The sequence below is a fragment of the Malus domestica genome, chromosome 09 (genome assembly GCF_042453785.1).
Source record: "Malus domestica chromosome 09, GDT2T_hap1".
Lineage (NCBI taxonomy): Eukaryota > Viridiplantae > Streptophyta > Magnoliopsida > Rosales > Rosaceae > Malus > Malus domestica.
The window spans coordinates 10,885,684-10,902,186 of NC_091669.1; the positions used below are offsets into that span (position 1 = coordinate 10,885,684).

The 16,503-nt window shown below is 37.9% G+C and overlaps 2 protein-coding genes across 3 annotated transcripts; one reads left to right on the forward strand and one right to left on the reverse strand.

The window, feature by feature from the left end:
- Positions 1 to 1,132: 1,132 nt before the first annotated feature.
- Positions 1,133 to 4,859, reverse strand: LOC103443284 (RCC1 domain-containing protein RUG3, mitochondrial). Its single transcript, XM_008382104.4, has 7 exons — positions 4,160 to 4,859; positions 3,530 to 3,669; positions 3,092 to 3,286; positions 2,524 to 2,652; positions 2,275 to 2,430; positions 1,733 to 1,913; positions 1,133 to 1,657 (listed from the first exon to the last, which is right to left on the reverse strand). The coding sequence occupies exons 1-7, from the start codon at positions 4,729 to 4,731 to the stop codon at positions 1,639 to 1,641; spliced, it is 1,392 nt and encodes a 463-aa protein (XP_008380326.1). The 5' UTR covers positions 4,732 to 4,859; the 3' UTR covers positions 1,133 to 1,638.
- A 5,276-nt stretch (positions 4,860 to 10,135) lies between these two features.
- On the forward strand, positions 10,136 to 15,966 carry LOC103443283 (F-box/kelch-repeat protein At3g06240-like). 2 transcript variants are annotated; one of them, XM_008382103.4, is made up of 2 exons: positions 10,136 to 10,279; positions 14,648 to 15,966. In XM_008382103.4, exons 1-2 carry the CDS (start codon positions 10,267 to 10,269, stop codon positions 15,820 to 15,822), a joined length of 1,188 nt encoding a protein of 395 aa, XP_008380325.2. In that variant the 5' UTR covers positions 10,136 to 10,266; the 3' UTR covers positions 15,823 to 15,966. The 2 variants fall into 2 exon arrangements, with proteins under 2 accessions (XP_008380325.2, XP_028963977.1); XM_029108144.2 differs by having other exon boundaries at positions 10,161 to 10,279; positions 14,609 to 15,966.
- The last annotated feature ends 537 nt before the right edge of the window (positions 15,967 to 16,503 follow it).

Consider the following 16,503-nt stretch of genomic DNA (forward strand, 5'->3'; position numbering starts at 1 on the left):
GCAAATAAGCTATTTTCACAACTCAAACACATAAATCAAATAATATTTCCATGTCTCGCCAGCTCGCCAGGCCATGAGATATATCTCTGCTGGGGAAAAACCAGCTTTTAACGAACTTAGCGTTGAAGCCAAGGAAAATGATGTCCCTCTCTCTGTCTGTCATGAAAATTATAAAACAACCATGGCAAGTGAAAAGCCTCAATCAACATCAGCAGACGAAAGCAAAGCCAAGTAAATGTACGATGATGTTCAGAAAATGTTGGGTCCATTTTACCCAAATAATTTATTTTAAAAATAAAATTTGGCAAGTAACTGTTTTCAAATTTTCATGGAAAAAGCCAGGAAAGCAGTGAAAATCACGGTACAACAACCAAACTAGGACTTACACATAATAGGTTCACTCCTATTGTAACATCCTAATTCAATATTGTAATGTCATGTGAAAATTTGTATCCGTACATCATTACATTATTGAATTGGGACACTACGTGACAATGAAGCTGTTTCATGTATGTTCTCTCCAAGAACAGGGTTACTTGACATGTCAGTCTTAGAGATACCAATTGACACCATTAATGTCACCCATGTTGTCACCGGTATAAATCTCCTTGTGTATTTCACACAACTCTTCAGCCAAAATAGTTCCTGAGAATCTGAGATTAGCATAACTCCTCACTTTGGTCATTGAGATTTAAAATCAATAGAAATTGTCCCTAAGTTTGTCTATATTCAATCATTTTGGTCATTCTGTGAAAAATGTTCATTAAATACAGACCAAAATGAAAAAACCACCCCCAAAATTTATCAAATCATTTGGCCCGTTATTTATTAAATTAAGAGTATTTTTGTCATTCTGATACTTATTTAACAGAGATGTCACAGAATAACCAAAACGGTTGACGATGGACAAACTCATGGATTACTTATATCGATTTCAAATTTCAATGACCAAAGTGAGAAGTTATGCTAGTCTTAGAAATTATTTTGGCTAAATTGCCTTCACATAATCATGACCTATTCACATGGAGAGAAATATACAGCGGTGATAAAGACGGAATCTCTCCTCAAGCAAACATTGAAGAAGTAAATACAATAAGCAAGAGAAACTCGAAAGCTATTGGTGAAGAAATCATGGGGAAAAAATGTACTTTCAAATTACTTTGGAAACGAAATCATGAAAATAATTGCCGGACAATCACAGCCAAAGAAAATTTGTAGTAAAGTTTGGGCCAGTCTAGCAACTGGTACAACAAAGAACCACCATACGTTACAAGAATGTAAAAGAAGATATCCACCACCTCTGCCAATAATTTAAAGAGACTGAGAAGCTCTAATGTGTTTTCAATGACTGAGTTCTGTCAATGTCGCCATATCCTTGCAACAGGACTCTGATCTGTTGCATTTGGAAGCAGGTTCCTTGAGTAAGTTTAAGCAAGTTGAGTTGGAACACACGGTCGAATAGCACTTACGCCAGAGCAAGGAAGGGCAGCAACTTATTGCACTCAAGCGTTCACATTTTATTTCGTGTGTCGTATTTCTTGTATATCTTGACTAGACGTCATCTTTCTCGCATGCGATAATCTTTATAATCTCAAATCAGCTTACTTCAGAACCATAGATTTTCATTTTTCTCCTAGCTCAGTTGGACAATTCATCCCTGTTGCGAATCTATATATGTTAGAGAGAAGGAAAACGTTAGTAATTATCACCGTGAAATTTTTGACAAACGGACCTTGAAACCAAGCACATGGCATGGGAAGCACCAACTGCAACAGACAGCACATTGTGGGCTCCCAGTCCATCATCCTCCATTAAAAACTTGACTTCAACAGGAGATGGTTGGATCTCCGGCAGCCCAGGTACTCCTAACTGAGAGTCTTTGGTGTATCCCCACATATACAACTTTCCTTTATCTGTTACGAAACAAAAGATGGACACTCAGCAGGAATGTATGAAAGTTTCACCCTTACTGGTTTGAACCAAAAGCCAAAACATCTGCCTATCCATGTTCTGATTTATGCAACTAAAATTTGTAATGCTCTCTAAGACCATCTTTAAGTCTGGAATTGTTTCCTAAATACAAATATCTATGGATGACTAAACCTTCAACGAAAAACCAACCTGTTTTGCTACAATAGCACGTTTATGACTCATGATAAATGCTCTGGTAGAATGTAAAATTAGAGGATGCAAGGAATTTACGCATTTGAGTGCCAGAATAAAGTATTTCTAAGGCCTAATTGATTACAGTACCAATAAGGCACGAGTCATTACCTGTTATAGCTGCTGAAGATGAACCCCCGCAAGCAATATAGATAACACGCTCATCAGGTAAAGCCTCAACAACTGTAGGTGTTTTCTGACTTTGTAAAGAAGAGTTGCCCAACTGACCATGACCACCATGGCCCCAAGAAAGTACTTTACCTTCATCTGAAAATTAAACACCAAGAAAGAAGGACCATTAATAAGACTTAACCTTTCCAGAACTAAAGACAATAATAGTTGCTGCTGCAGTCAATTTACCATTTAACGCAAGAGAATGATATCCACCACTTTCTATCTGAATAATACGAATGCCTGCAAGACTAGGAACTGGTTTTGGTGTCCAACCACCAACCTTATCACCCCTTCCAAGCTCATAGTTAGAGTTTGCTGAGAAAATAACAAGAAAACGCAATAAGTTAGTTTCATTAAAGTGGAGCATTTAAAGTCAGTCATAAGTCTCAAAGATGGCAACAATATCAAGAGCCAATTAGCTAAGCTCCTTAATTTAACAGTCACAACAACGCTTCCCTCACAGATGTTCCAATGGCCTCGGGATTGCTAAAATAAACTAAATCTAGCCTTTTATTATCCCCTTATGGCTATCTCCATTTGTCAAATTTACAGGTTGATATGAACTTCCATTGACTCATTGACTAATGAATCAAATATTTTGGAGAACATTTGAAAACAATAACACCATTTCCTACAACAATTATACAAAACTTACTCAGCATTGGCAGTATGTGGTTAAGTTACAGTAAATAAATTTAATTCACTTGTATAAGAAAGAAGCAAACACTTTCCACATAAGAGGCTGCAACCTTACCTCCCCAATTCCAAAGTTCCCCATCTTCTGTCAGTGCCATTGTGAAAAAACCTCCGCAAGAAACAGCAGTCACAGGCATAGGTAATGCTTTTACTTTGGAGGGTATGCTGAGTCCACCACCCTCGTTTGGGCCTCGATTAGGACCAAGTCCCAATCTACCATCCCCTTCATCTCGACCCCAAGTATAAAGTTCTCCTACAAGCTACATCCAATTAGTAATACTAATAGCCTATTATATGTAACGACAAATCAAACATATAAACATAATCTTCATACTGGAATACGAATGCAGAAAGCCAGAAAGGAGTGAGAAACGGAAAAGCATGCCATCTGCAACATACTAGTTTAAATTCTTCCTATCCTAGCGGTTGGAGTCCATTAATTTGTTGCATCCACACGGTACCACATTTACTCCAGTAAAATATAACAGCAACAAACCTGATTCCGTGATGGCACCAGTATGCGTCCCACTAGTCGAAATATGACGTATTTTCCCACTCCACGATCCTTCTACCAATCTAGGGAACAACTCTCTAGTATAAACAGAATGCCCAAGTGCACCAAAACCACCATAACCCCTGCAAGCTTCATGTTTAAGGACAACCATGAGTCGATAGAGCAATATGGTCAATGAACATAAAGATTTGTAGCACACACGAAAACAATATAATTATATCAAACTTATGGAGCAAGTGTTAGAATTTGATAAAATTCATGCGGGCTGGATAAGTAAATAGTAAATTGGTCTTTCAACTTGTAACAAGCAAATGTTTTGGGCAATTTTACTCATAAAAAAAAAAAAAAATTTAACTGCATATAGTTGAGATTAGAAACGATTACTCTTGCGAAGAAACGAACTTTACAAGTTATGGGCTTACAATGCCACAATATGTTCTATACAGGTAAACCGTGAATTCAATACAATACTTCCTCTTTCAATAAGATCAAAGCAGTAAATATTTGTGCAAATTGAAAACAACAAAGAAAACCGAAGCAATCAACAAAATGCAGGGCAACACATCCTGTGATAAACTGCTAGAAATGTGTAATCTTTACTATTGTACTGACCAAGTATAGACCTCCCCGGTGGCGGTGAGCGCCACCGAATGCAACCCGCCAAGCGCCACAAAGCGAACCGAATCCAAATTCGGGTTCAAAGTGGGGAGAAACAGAGAATTCTCATGCCCAAAACCAAGTCGACCGCCGTCGCCTTTACCCCAAATCCAAACCTTACCGTCTACCAACAGCGATGAGTGGAACAAGCCACAAGAAATACCCACCTCCACAACACCGCTGTCGGCATTGTTCTTTTGATTTGAGCAATTGGGTGCTTGAATTCGGCCCTGGGTTGGTGAAAGAGTGAAGGATGAGGTGGGAACGACGAGGTTGGCGACTGGAGTTGGGTAGAGCCGGATTTCTTCGATGCCGCCGCCGAGCTGGCCGGAGGCGCCTCTGCCCCATGAGAGGAGTTGGAGGGTTGTGGTGGGGACGGCGTCGTTTTGGGTGGTGGTGGTGGGGGCGGCGGTGGGTTCGTAAAGGGTGGGGATTTTGGAGGTGGTGGTCGTGGAGAAGGGCGAGGAGGAAAGGCAGCGATTGAGGTATGCGAAAGAGCGGTGGCGGAGAGACAGACGGACACTCATGTTTACTGCTTTGTTCTCCTAAATGAAAATGGAGGGTTTTAGAAAAGGGTTTAACAACCATGGATTTGACACAAGTTCTTTTTTAGGGTAAAAGTATTTACTACCCTTCCTCATGTTTCGTGGTTTTTAAGATTTAGTACATCAAGTTTTTTTCGTCCCAGAGTCATACTTAAAGTGTAAATTTTGGGACAGTCTCATACATCCGTTAGTCAAACTGTTAAGTTTTTCGTTAACTGATATATTTCGTTAATTGATAATGTGGCACCCACGTGGACAATGATTAGGTGCCACGTGGATTAAAATTTTTAAAATAAATAATAAAATAATATTAATTTTTTTTAAAGGGTCTTCTTCTACCTCCCCTACCTCATCCCCGACACCCCATCCATTCTCCCTCCTTCATCCATCCCTCCCTTCTCTTCTCTGCACCCACCCAACCCTCATCTCCTATCTGACAGCCTCGTGAGCTCGAACCTTCGAGCCCCACCTTGGCAAAAGACACTGGCTTTTCCTAATTTTTCAACCCATCTTCATCTGTACCGTCTTCTTCTCCGGCACCTGCCTCGCTGTTCTCAATTGGGTTCATCCTCCTGGCGAACAACTCGTCAGTTTCCAAGTCCGCCATGAACTTGATCGCAGCCACTTCGCAGAGAACCAGCGACGGGATGACCGAGGCGGAGGAGAAATCGACGTCGCCGCCGGAGGCATGCCACAGCTTCGATCTCGCCGCAAATCTGAAGGCGCACGGCTGAAGATGGAGGGGGAATGGTGGATTCGCAGGGACCAGGATCCTCGCGCGGATCTTTCTCTGCGGATCCAGTGGGGATCAATCCATCTGAACCGTTCAGCTCATATCCTACGGCCCAAGATTATTTTGAATTTTTTTTTCAGCTTCTCCGTTTCTTTCTATCCCTTCATCCCTAAACCCCTCGACATTCGTTTTTCTTTTCCCATTCCAAAAGGCAAAAAGGAAGGATTAATCAAAGAATTAACCTATCAAACAACCCAAAAAAGCAAAAGACTTCTCATATACCCAAGAATTAATCCATCCATTTCCCAGAAAACACAAATAAAATCTTTAGCGTCTGCAGTGGTTTCAAGCAAGAATAGGGAAAAATTAACGGAAATGGATTTGGGAAAAATTTCAAAGGCAAACTCTATAGATGAAGAATTCGAATTCTACAAATCGGTATGATAGGCATATCATTTGGCCCGCTTCATTTTCCCCTTCGATCCCTCTGCCGGTGACCGATCTGGTCTTCGTACACCATCATCGCCGGTGGCAGCGAGAGGAAGATGGGTCTACTGGTAGTGACGGTGAAGGTAACAAGGTCTGCGCTGAGCTTTTCCCTCCGTCCCCTAAACCTCTGTTGAGGATTACTTGGTCGTGAGGGCAACCTTGCAAGGGTTGTTGGGTAGTTTTGGGGTGAGAGAGCAGGAGAAAAACCAGCAGGAAAGGAAAAAGAAGGAAGAGGCATCGCCAGCGCCTTCCTTCCTTATGACATAAATTGAAATTTTTATTTTTAAATTTTTGTAATTTTTTAATTTTTAATTTTTAATTTTTAATATCCACGTGGGACCCTTATTGACACGTGGCATCCAATCATTGTCCACGTGGGTGCCATGTCATCAGTTAACGGAAGACTTAACAGTTTGTCTAACGGATGTATGAGACTGTCCCAAAATTTACACTTTAGGTATGACTTTGGGACGAAAAAACTTTATGTACTAAATCTTGAAAACCACGAAACATGAGGGTAGTAAACAGTCTTTTGCCCTTCTTTTTATTATTTGAGTTATTTTTCAAAGCTAAATAGCTAAAATGGTCATTAAGATTTGCATAATCAATAGAAATGATTCTTTAGATTGAAAATCAATAGAAATGATCCCTAAGATTTGATAACCATTTCGTTTTCGAAATTTTCAGTTTAAGAAAAAAAATGAAATGGTTATCATATAGCCCGTAAATGCTGATCAATACAATGCACTACACGAAGTAAAAGGCGGATAAAAGTACTGATTCTAAATGTAGAGACTCGGGATCCAATAAATTGATCATGACTCAACTCAGTTTAGAAATACCTTCCCAAGTATATAGCTTCTCCTAAAATAAACAATCCCATAATAGCCGCAACAATCGTAGCCAGGGGTCTAAATGCTGTCATGAAAACTGGACCTCTTGTTTTTGCTACCAAAGTTTGCAGATAAATCACAAGTCCCAAAATCACTACTCCCTGTAAAAAAGGTTTCACCTCCTCAGATTTCCATGATCCGAGCAGTAAAAATATTAGACATTTAAAAGACCAGTCTTCGGAGTTTGGATTCTTACACTATACATAGGAGCAAGAAGTGTAATGTTCCATGATAACTTCCAAGAGGATGCTTTGTGATCGAGAATCGTTGCCATGATCCCCGTGAGTAAAGTCCCCGATAAGTAAATGAGTAAGGTAAGCGTGATTGGTGCTGGAAACATTTCAATTGTTACCGTCTGCATCAATAATATTACGTGGCTATGAGAATTGTGACAAAACTTGTATAAGATGTAGGTTTTTTTAGCACCTGTAAGATGTAGAATGCAGATAATGCAAAATACGAAACAAGAAGGACAAGAGAGCCCTTTATCCAGTCTCTGTCTATGGATGGTTTTGAGGTAGCTGCAGTTCGATGGGAGCCTTCAATGTGCATTGAAATCACAGCAATGCCCTTGTATAGGGTCATCAGTGTCGCGCCAGCAAACCTAACAAGAGTTCCCCCAGTCTTTGTTTACGTGCCAAGCTTCCCAATATCGAATTTCTTCATCCTGAGTACATCATGATGTAAATCCTTAAAATCCTAATGCAATAATCATATGACTTCTACGTGTGACCAAATGGATTGCATTACCTGCACAAAACTGCTATGATAAAGGTAATACATGGAATAAGGTTGCTCATGGCTGTTCCAAAAGTCGCTGAAGTGTACTCAAGTCCCATGTAATTCAATGTTCTTCCTAACACTCCTCTAAGATAGACACGAAAATTTAGAGGATTAATCAGAATTAGATTACTTGTTCTGAGTTTAGCAAGCTTCTCACCCAAGGAAGCCCAAGAAGAAGACATTTCGCAAGACTGGAACACTGATTTTGCTCTTGTTTTGTCTGCCATGAGATAGGTTACGCTTAATGAGAGGAGAAATTCATATCGGATACAACATAAACAAAAATACAAGAAGAATGAAAACTATATTGACCTTTCGAAAATTAGGGCAAGAAGAGCAGTTGCTAGAGTTCCGAAAACATGTGCATAAACCACAAGCACATAACAGCTCATGCCTTTGTCTAAAGAGACCTTGGAGACAACATTGAACCCTGCAAAGCATATGTTTTGATTGGAAACGCCCATATTCGCAATCTTCCTGAAGACATGCATCCTTTTGATGCAGAGGAAAGAGGAAGCCAATCATCGAATATCGTCAATGATTGGTTTAAGTCTCCAGGGGATGCTACATAATTAAATCCTAAACGGCATCGATAACAAGTTTGGTGTAATAATTTGCCTACGGAAGCTTTGTATGCCTGACAATTTGATTCATTTACTAGAAGTTGCTATTGTGAATTTTCGTTGAATTGTTTTTCTATAAAAAAAAAAAGAGACTGACCTGCCTCCCCCCCCTTTTTCATTGAATTGCTTTTCAATTGTGCACTTTTCAAACAAAAGTGCTACCGAATCTTTTTTAGTAAATGATTTTATTGATGCGATTGAACTTTCTAACTTTTGATATGTGGTGATCGAGTGACAAGCCATATCTACGAGTAACATTGACTGTGTGATATAACTCACATATGAGATGAACAGAGATTCTGCTTAACGGTTGTCCTTCACTTATCAAATTGATGAAGAAATTACCAATACAAACTTTATGGCTATTCTTATGTACTGTGGTTTGAATTAATTGTTCGGACTGTTTCCTGAAAACTGGTTTAGGAATAGGTCTCGAATCATATTTCAAAATTATCAGAATCCAGTTTGTACGTTTAGAGGCAAATGCCGGTTGCACCTAGAATAAGTTGTAACTTTCATGTTGTCTAGATCTGATTGTTGAAACCAATGGCTATATAAGCCCTTCCTTTTATTGGTTTTGCCTCTGAATTACATGTTTTCATGCAGTCATGTTCAATTTGCCGACTCTGACTTCTCGGATTGGTGACTCGGGTGGTCCTGAGACCACCTTGGTCCTATTTTCATCTGCCCCTGCTTGTATGAGCACTTGAGAGTGATGAATGCTAAGCTACCATAGTCATAGATAGATGTTCGAGGTGATGGATTGGAAACATAGTGGACAAGGAAGCGAATGAAGCAGCATCGTCTACTATAATTGAGAATGTTGTTGCAAATTCGTCTCAATGGATATGTTGATGCACAAAACTGGAGGGGTTTTGGAATAATGTAAATCCGACTGTGAATTTGCAAGAAAATAAATAACACAAAATGTATCGTGGTTCACCCCAATGTTTGGGCTACGTCCACACTGATATTGTATTTCTCTGTTTGTGAGAGGATTGTGAGAGCTTGGAATATGAGAGTGAGGCTTTGCTCTGAATCTCAGAGCTTGAGGATTATGAGGGTGAGGAGGCCATTTTATAGACTAAGGGCTCATCCCCTTTTTACATATTTGCCCCTTCATTTATTATATAATTATATTTGAGTCCCCCGAGTATTTATACGAGATCTAAATACAGAGGCCCTAAGTATGGTACAAATAGTAGTCCCCCAATTCTTCAGTCAGAGAGTATTTTGGCTGGAGACTTGCAATTCAGTCCATGTGTGGGCCGAAGTAACTAGATGTCGTTTAGAACTGATACTCGATATGAGGCGGTGCCCAATCTAAAATGATGCTCAACTAGAAGTAGCACATGTTGCGAGGCTGTTCTGCTTGTGGCTTATGTTGCCTTGGTTGGCTCGGCTTATGGCGTTGAAGGTGAGGGAGCCCTTTTTATAGAATAAGGACTCGCTCCTCAATACATAAGTGATGGGCTAAGAGTTGATGCTCGTGGCGAGGCGGTTGCTCAGCAGGCGGCGATGCTCTCTAATGATGGTGAGGGAGGCCCTTTTATAAAATAAGGGTTCGTTCCTCAATACATAAATAATGGGCTAAGTCCTCCAAATATTTTTTATGAAGCCCAGTTATGGAAGACCAATATATGGTACATAGTGTAGTTGAGGCCCAATTAAGGCCCAATATATGGTACAACGTAAATGGTAGGGAATCGACTAAAACTAGGAGCACCGCGTATTAAGCATGCTCGTCCAATGTGGAGATAACGGCTATAGCAACGAAGGTGGATATCGTGGTTCACGTGTTGTCTAAGAATGTGGAACCATAATTTGCTTAAGAATACCTAACTTAAAATATCCAATTCGACTCAAAATAGCCACCCATTTCGAAATAACACAACAAACGCAGAATCATTTTCGCTTGCAATCTTCCCTTCCCTGTTCCTCCCTGCACAACGCACAAACCTCTTGTCTCTTCATCTTCTTCCCTTCACCTGTCCCAATGATAATCACAGGTATGGATTTTTTTTCTTAACACATAGTTTGCTAATTTGATTCTTTTTTTTTCTACTTCTTTCAAGATTGTTTCGTCAACTTTACACCCATATATTTTAGGGTTTTATATTGGGATGATTCTGATTTTTTTTTTTTTTTGGCGTCGCTAGAACTCTATCATTCAGATGATTATTTGTCTGATTATGCTTTCCTCGTCCCAATATCATAGCAAAATTCTTAGGAATTTTTTAAATGGTAGTATATGAATTCCTAGCTCTTGCGGCATGTTGAACTTGGCCAGCAGACTGACCAGTACCTCCTTTCGTTTTATAAACCCTGTTGGAAATTATATATTATAGTATAAAATATTGTAATATATAATTTTAATAATTGAATGAAAAATAGTGTTAACCAATTTCTTAGAAAGGTTATGTTGTTTAGGTGTATTCTCTTGATAAGTGATGTATACTTATAGATGAAAAGTTACATCTCCTTAACCAGAAGTACTTGGGTTCTATATAAACTCATGAAACCATTATCATTAATATATAGAGAAATTAGAGTTAATTTTTACTCTTGAGAAATAGGGTTTCCCCACTTTGTTTCTCTCGTTCTTAGTCAAATTCTGAGTCTTGTCTTGAGAGTACGGAATATATAAAGTTTGCCAGAGTCCGAAGATTGAAGTGTTTTGACTTCGGATTATAGATTGTTGAATCCTAAGAGATGGACGCCTATTGAACTACAAGCACAAGAGTAGTGGCAAAATTCTGTCTTTAGGACATTGCATTTATACAAGCCTCAATCTCCAAGTTTGTCAGTTTTTCTAATTTTATCTCTAGTTGTTTATATTAATCTCATATATAATTGATGTTTGGAATTTCTTTATGATTATTATCATTGGAATTATATTGTTATTTTCATATTTTCTAAAATTGCTCCAACAATCTAAAGACATAAATTTTTTCTCTTGCAATATTAGAGAGTATGAGTCTGAGTACGTAATAGAAGAAGTTAAAATCAATAACATTGAACATAGCCCTAAACGCTAAGTAGAAGAAACTCTGATGTTGCTTTGGAAAATTTGTGGGGCTGGATTTTATTAGCATATTGATGTATATTAGTTTATTTGATGTGCTTGAATTCTTGATATATACAATAATATTTGTAAGTTGCCACACTAGTGGTAATTGCATTGTGTATATACTGATGTTTTTCGGTTTTCATCTGGCAATTATATGTGTGCTTTCATTGTTTGCATATGTATGTTACAACATATATGCCTTCTTGGCCTGGTTATTCTCACTAAAATGAATCTGCCATTCATATGAGACTAAAAGAAAATTAATAAATAGATATTTCTACATTTGACAGTGAGAGGGTATTGATGTCTCTGGCCATTTACCGCCATTTACCACCATGTTAAAATTTGAATTGTCATATGGGCTGATGCCCAGAGTGTTTCTTTCAAAGAACAAAATTAAATTATTTCATGAGTTACTGATAAGTGACCTGGATATCTCCATGAAAAGGTATTCGGTACTTTAACCAATCAGTTTAGTGTGGTTCGTGGTTGGGGGCTGAAATCAGATATGGCTATTCTAAATTTTTTTTTATTATCATGATTGGTTTTGAGATATTTTCAGAGAAAACATGGATATATTGATAATATATGTTACACTGCAATCATGAATCTTTTGTTTCACATATGCGATTCTTATGATTCAATTGCATCATTCATGAATATTTGGCAAGTATGTTTGGCATTGACTTTTCTATTAGAAAGGAGGTGACAGTTAAGGCTAAATGAAATGGCTTGATTCAAAAATTTGCATTATTTGCAAATCTAAAAGGGCAATAATGTGTACCAATTCGTGGACTGATGCAATGTTTCTTTCTTGGGACAAAGGAAATCAATATTTGATTGGGCACGAGGATGATTAATCAGGTTTTGTTGAGAAAACCCTTATATTCATAAAGATGTCAGCGAAAGCTCTCGATGAAGAATGACTACCCAAATAAAATGGGGTTGTTCTAAATCTGTATTGAAACAGTTTGGAAAACTCCAGTAGAAGATATGAACCCAACTTCCATGGTATCATAGAATATAAGTGAGTGCAGATTATTTATATTTATTCATGGATAGAATGGAATACATATGAAGGAAATTAAACAATTACTTAGGCATATGTGTGCATATGCAAAATTGGGTTTAGTCTTTAGTCATGGTCAGTCATGATAAGAACCCAGAAAGTGGATAAATTTGGCTTTGAGAAGCAACGAAAATAAAATGATAAACTGAACTCATTTTAGATGAGTTATCTGTCAACGTTGAAAGACGCTTATTTAATTATGGGGTCAAGGTCCAAGACTTATGTTGAATCAAATTAAAAGACACTAAAACTGTGGGGAATATTTTGCAATTTTAAGGGTTGCATGTACGATTCACAAATTACATTGTATAGGTTGAGGCCCATAATCAAAAGAAGATAATATTTCTCTAGGGGTTCTAGATCCTTGACAATTTTGAAATAAAAGCTAAGAAGTGCTTCTCATGGAAAGGCACGATCGTTTCCATCGTAGGGTCATGGATTTGGTTCATTCAAACTGTAACAATTCGGTTACTGGTTATGGAGATGATAGTTCTTTCTTAGACGGTAACCTTTGATAGTTGTGACGGTGCCCTTTGAATAGCATCATTTTGGCTTCGTTATTTGAGTAGCTGCACGTATCTTTGAGATATGAGATTTGCATAAGAAGAATGGAAAATGTAATTTGCTAATTGAGTGAGATAATCAAAATGTCATCTCTTGTCATGAGTTATTGTTTATGGTATGACAAGGTTAGAGACCTTCTTACAAATACCTTAAATGTGGGGGAAATCTATTTCCTAGTGTTAGCAAATTGTTGAAAAGTCTTAACCTATGTTTTGAGGACTTGACATTGTAAAACAATTATTCTCGTATGAAATATAATTTCATAAGATGGATTGTGCACACCATTAAAAATAGTCAACCTAGTAGTGGAAAGGTTAGACTAGAGAGTAAGTTGATCATCGAGGGGAATGAGGCTAAAGCCAACATAACTAATGAACCAGCCGAGCGGAATCCTAACTTAGTTGATTGGAGATCCCATAGTCTAAGTTCAATAGGCAAACTGGTTGGGTATGATTCAAAGAAGTTAACACACTATATATATGATTCAAAGAAGTTAACACACTATATACCTCATTCCTATGATGGAAGAAATGTGTTGTCTGCAGACGTTTTAGGTTGTATATTTATACTTAATGACAGTGATATCTTATAAATAAGAGGAATAAAGCAGACTATTCTTAATCAATGGTTACCTATGTGAGAGTAGAAGTGGGTCGCTTCTATGAGAATGAGATGGCTAAATTCTCTAAAGCTCTCATAAATCCGGGATTTGTTCAGGACCAAAATAAACACAACCATATGAACCGGAATATATTAGGATTAGTGATGTGTGTTGCTTATTGTCTCAGTTTAATATTGCGGTGAACAGTTCAAGATTTTATACTCACCGCGTCACCAAGTAAATCCGATAAGTATTCACTAGGGTAGGTTCAAGTCCAAAAAACACATCTCCCGATGCATCTCTTGTCCGCCTGTACTCTCAAATTCTTCCTGGTTTGTCATTCATGAGGGGGATTGTTGGAAATTATATATTATAGTATAAAATATTGTAATATATAATTTTAATAATTGAATGAAAAATAGTGTTAACAAATTTCTTAGAAAGGTTATGTTGTTTAGGTGTATTCTCTTGATAAGTGATGTATACTTATAGATGAAAAGTTACATCTCTTTAACAAGAAGTACTTGGGTTCTATAAAACTCATGAAACCATTATCATTAATATATAGAGAAATTAGAGTTAATTTTTACTCTTGAGAAATAGGGTTTCCCCACTTTGTTTCTCTCATTCTTAGTCAAATTCCGAGTCGTGTCTTGAGAGTACGAAATATATAAAGTTCGCCAGAATCCAAAGATTGAAGTGTTTTGACTTCGGATTATAGATTGTTGAAACCTAGGAGATGGACGCCTATTGAACTACAAGCACAAGAGTAGGGGCGAAATTCTGTCTTTAGGACATTGCATTTATGCAAGCCTCAATCTCTAAATTTGTCAGTTTTTCTAACTTTATCTTTAGTTGTTTATATTAATCTCATATATAATTGATGTTAGAAATTTCTTTATGATTATTATCATTGGAATTATATTGTTATTTTCATATTTTCTAATATTGCTCCAACAAACCCTACATACGTAAAAGCTTTAGGGTTTTTTTTTTTTCTACTTTTCTTCCCATTTTTATGGATCTTTTTGCAGTCAGATGAGATAGATTTGATAATCTTACTAACATGGCAGACAGCGGCCTCCTGGAACGAGAGACGCAACTGGTCCCCTCCGATGATGGCGCCTGTATTTTCAACGATGACATCATCCTTGAGATACTGTCATGGGTTCCAGGGAAGTCTTTACTACGATTTCGGCGGGTATGCAAGTCATGGTGTACCCTAATCTCTGACCCTAATTTTGTTAGAAAACAGCTCTGCCAAGCAGTTAGACACAACACCAACTGGAGGCTGCTAATGTTTACAAGCTGGAGGCATCTCAAGTCCATTGACTACGAATCATTATTGTCACTATTAGCGAAGAACAAGCACGAAAATATTAGTCGTATAGTTGTTCCACGCTGCAGAAAGCACAAATTACCAATAATGCAGCCTGAAAGAAGATTCGTGCAGATTATGGGTTCTAGCAATGGCCTGATCTGTCTTTATATAAACTGTGAGAACGTTTTCTTGTGGAACCCTTGTACTGGAAATTCCAACGAGATACCAAAACCTGCTCCAGCTGAAGTTTTCCTACCGACATTTTATGGATTCGGTTATGATTCTGCGACTGATGATTACAAAGTCATTTGCCAATGTCTAACTGAACATGGAACCTACGAAGTTTTTCTCTATACGCTGAAAATGGGTTCATGGAGGATTCTTGAAGGTCTCAATGATCGTGAACTGAGGAGGCGAGGTTTGTTGTTCAATGGTGCCCTACATTGGATAGACTATCAACATGGTGAAGATGGGCGAATACGTGCGAAATCAGTAATTGGGCGAGTAGGTGCGAAATCAGTAATCACCTCTTTCGATCTAGCAAAGGAAAAATTTCAGGAGCTAGTGCCGTTACCCAATGTTCTCGAAGATCAATCAATGGGGTATGATGTTGGGGATTATAAATGTTCTAACCTTTTGTGTTTACTTACCAATTTCAGCCTTTGGAATACGGAAATATGGGTGATGATGGAATATGGAGTTGAGGAATCTTGGACCAAACTGATTTTGCTGGAAGATCAAAACCTGTCACATACAGTGTACGTTTCACAGGATGATAAAATTTTCATACAGTCAACACAGGGTGGATTAAAACTATATGATATAAAGGAAAACAGATATAGAAGTGCTCTTAAACCTAAAGAGTCTCTGTCGCTTGACTTAGCTATGTATGTAGAGACTTTAATTTCACCGGCAACTGGGAAGTAGTGAAAACATCCAAACTCAGGTTGTAAGGCTTTCGTTCGCTCCTTTCTTAGGATGTAATGTAACTTTATTTTCATTCGAAACATCATATTGACATAGTAAGATTATGTAATACTCGTTCATATATTCAGTATTCTTTTTGAGAAATGAAAACGAAGCAGAAAGAAGTTGTAGATGATGCAAGCAAATCCACAATGGGCAACGTACGACATACATGTTACTGATGGATAAGCAACAACTATGGAGTCCTCGTTTAAACTGATAGCTAGGCAACGAAAAGAAGTCGATGATTATGGAATGTACAACAATTTGAGAGTCGTTCCCTAAAATAATCCACATTGAGAGCAAAAGTTGTTGCACATGTCTATCTGCAACAACTTGTCAAAGTTTTTGCATAAAACTATCCCCCTAGACTCCAAAGCTAACGACCCTGGCAACGACGTCTGTAACATTTAACGGGCTCACGTTTGCCTAGTTTTAGAGCTGTTGACATGACTCGAAGGTTTTTTTAACATCTTTGTAAATATATTTGGCTGCTGAAAGTTATGGGATCTAATTGTTTGTCCAGAAAGTCAATTTCCCCTTGTTTTCACACAAAAGTTAAGAATAAAAATAAAATAAAACGTGGGGTGCATGAAAAGAGTGTGGGATGAGACTATTACGGGAAAGTATCTAGCGTGTATT

Excerpts from the sequence above, each read along its gene's own strand:
- LOC103443284 (XM_008382104.4), bottom strand. The coding sequence starts at position 4,731 with ATGAGTGTCCGTCTGTCTCTCCGCCACCGCTCTTTCGCATACCTCAAT. Across the intron at positions 3,670-4,159 it reads ACCGGGGAGGTCTATACTTG|GGGTTATGGTGGTTTTGGTG; the intron begins GTCAGTACAATA and ends TGAAGCTTGCAG. Across the intron at positions 1,914-2,274 it reads ATCTTCAGCAGCTATAACAG|ATAAAGGAAAGTTGTATATG; the intron begins GTAATGACTCGT and ends GTTTCGTAACAG.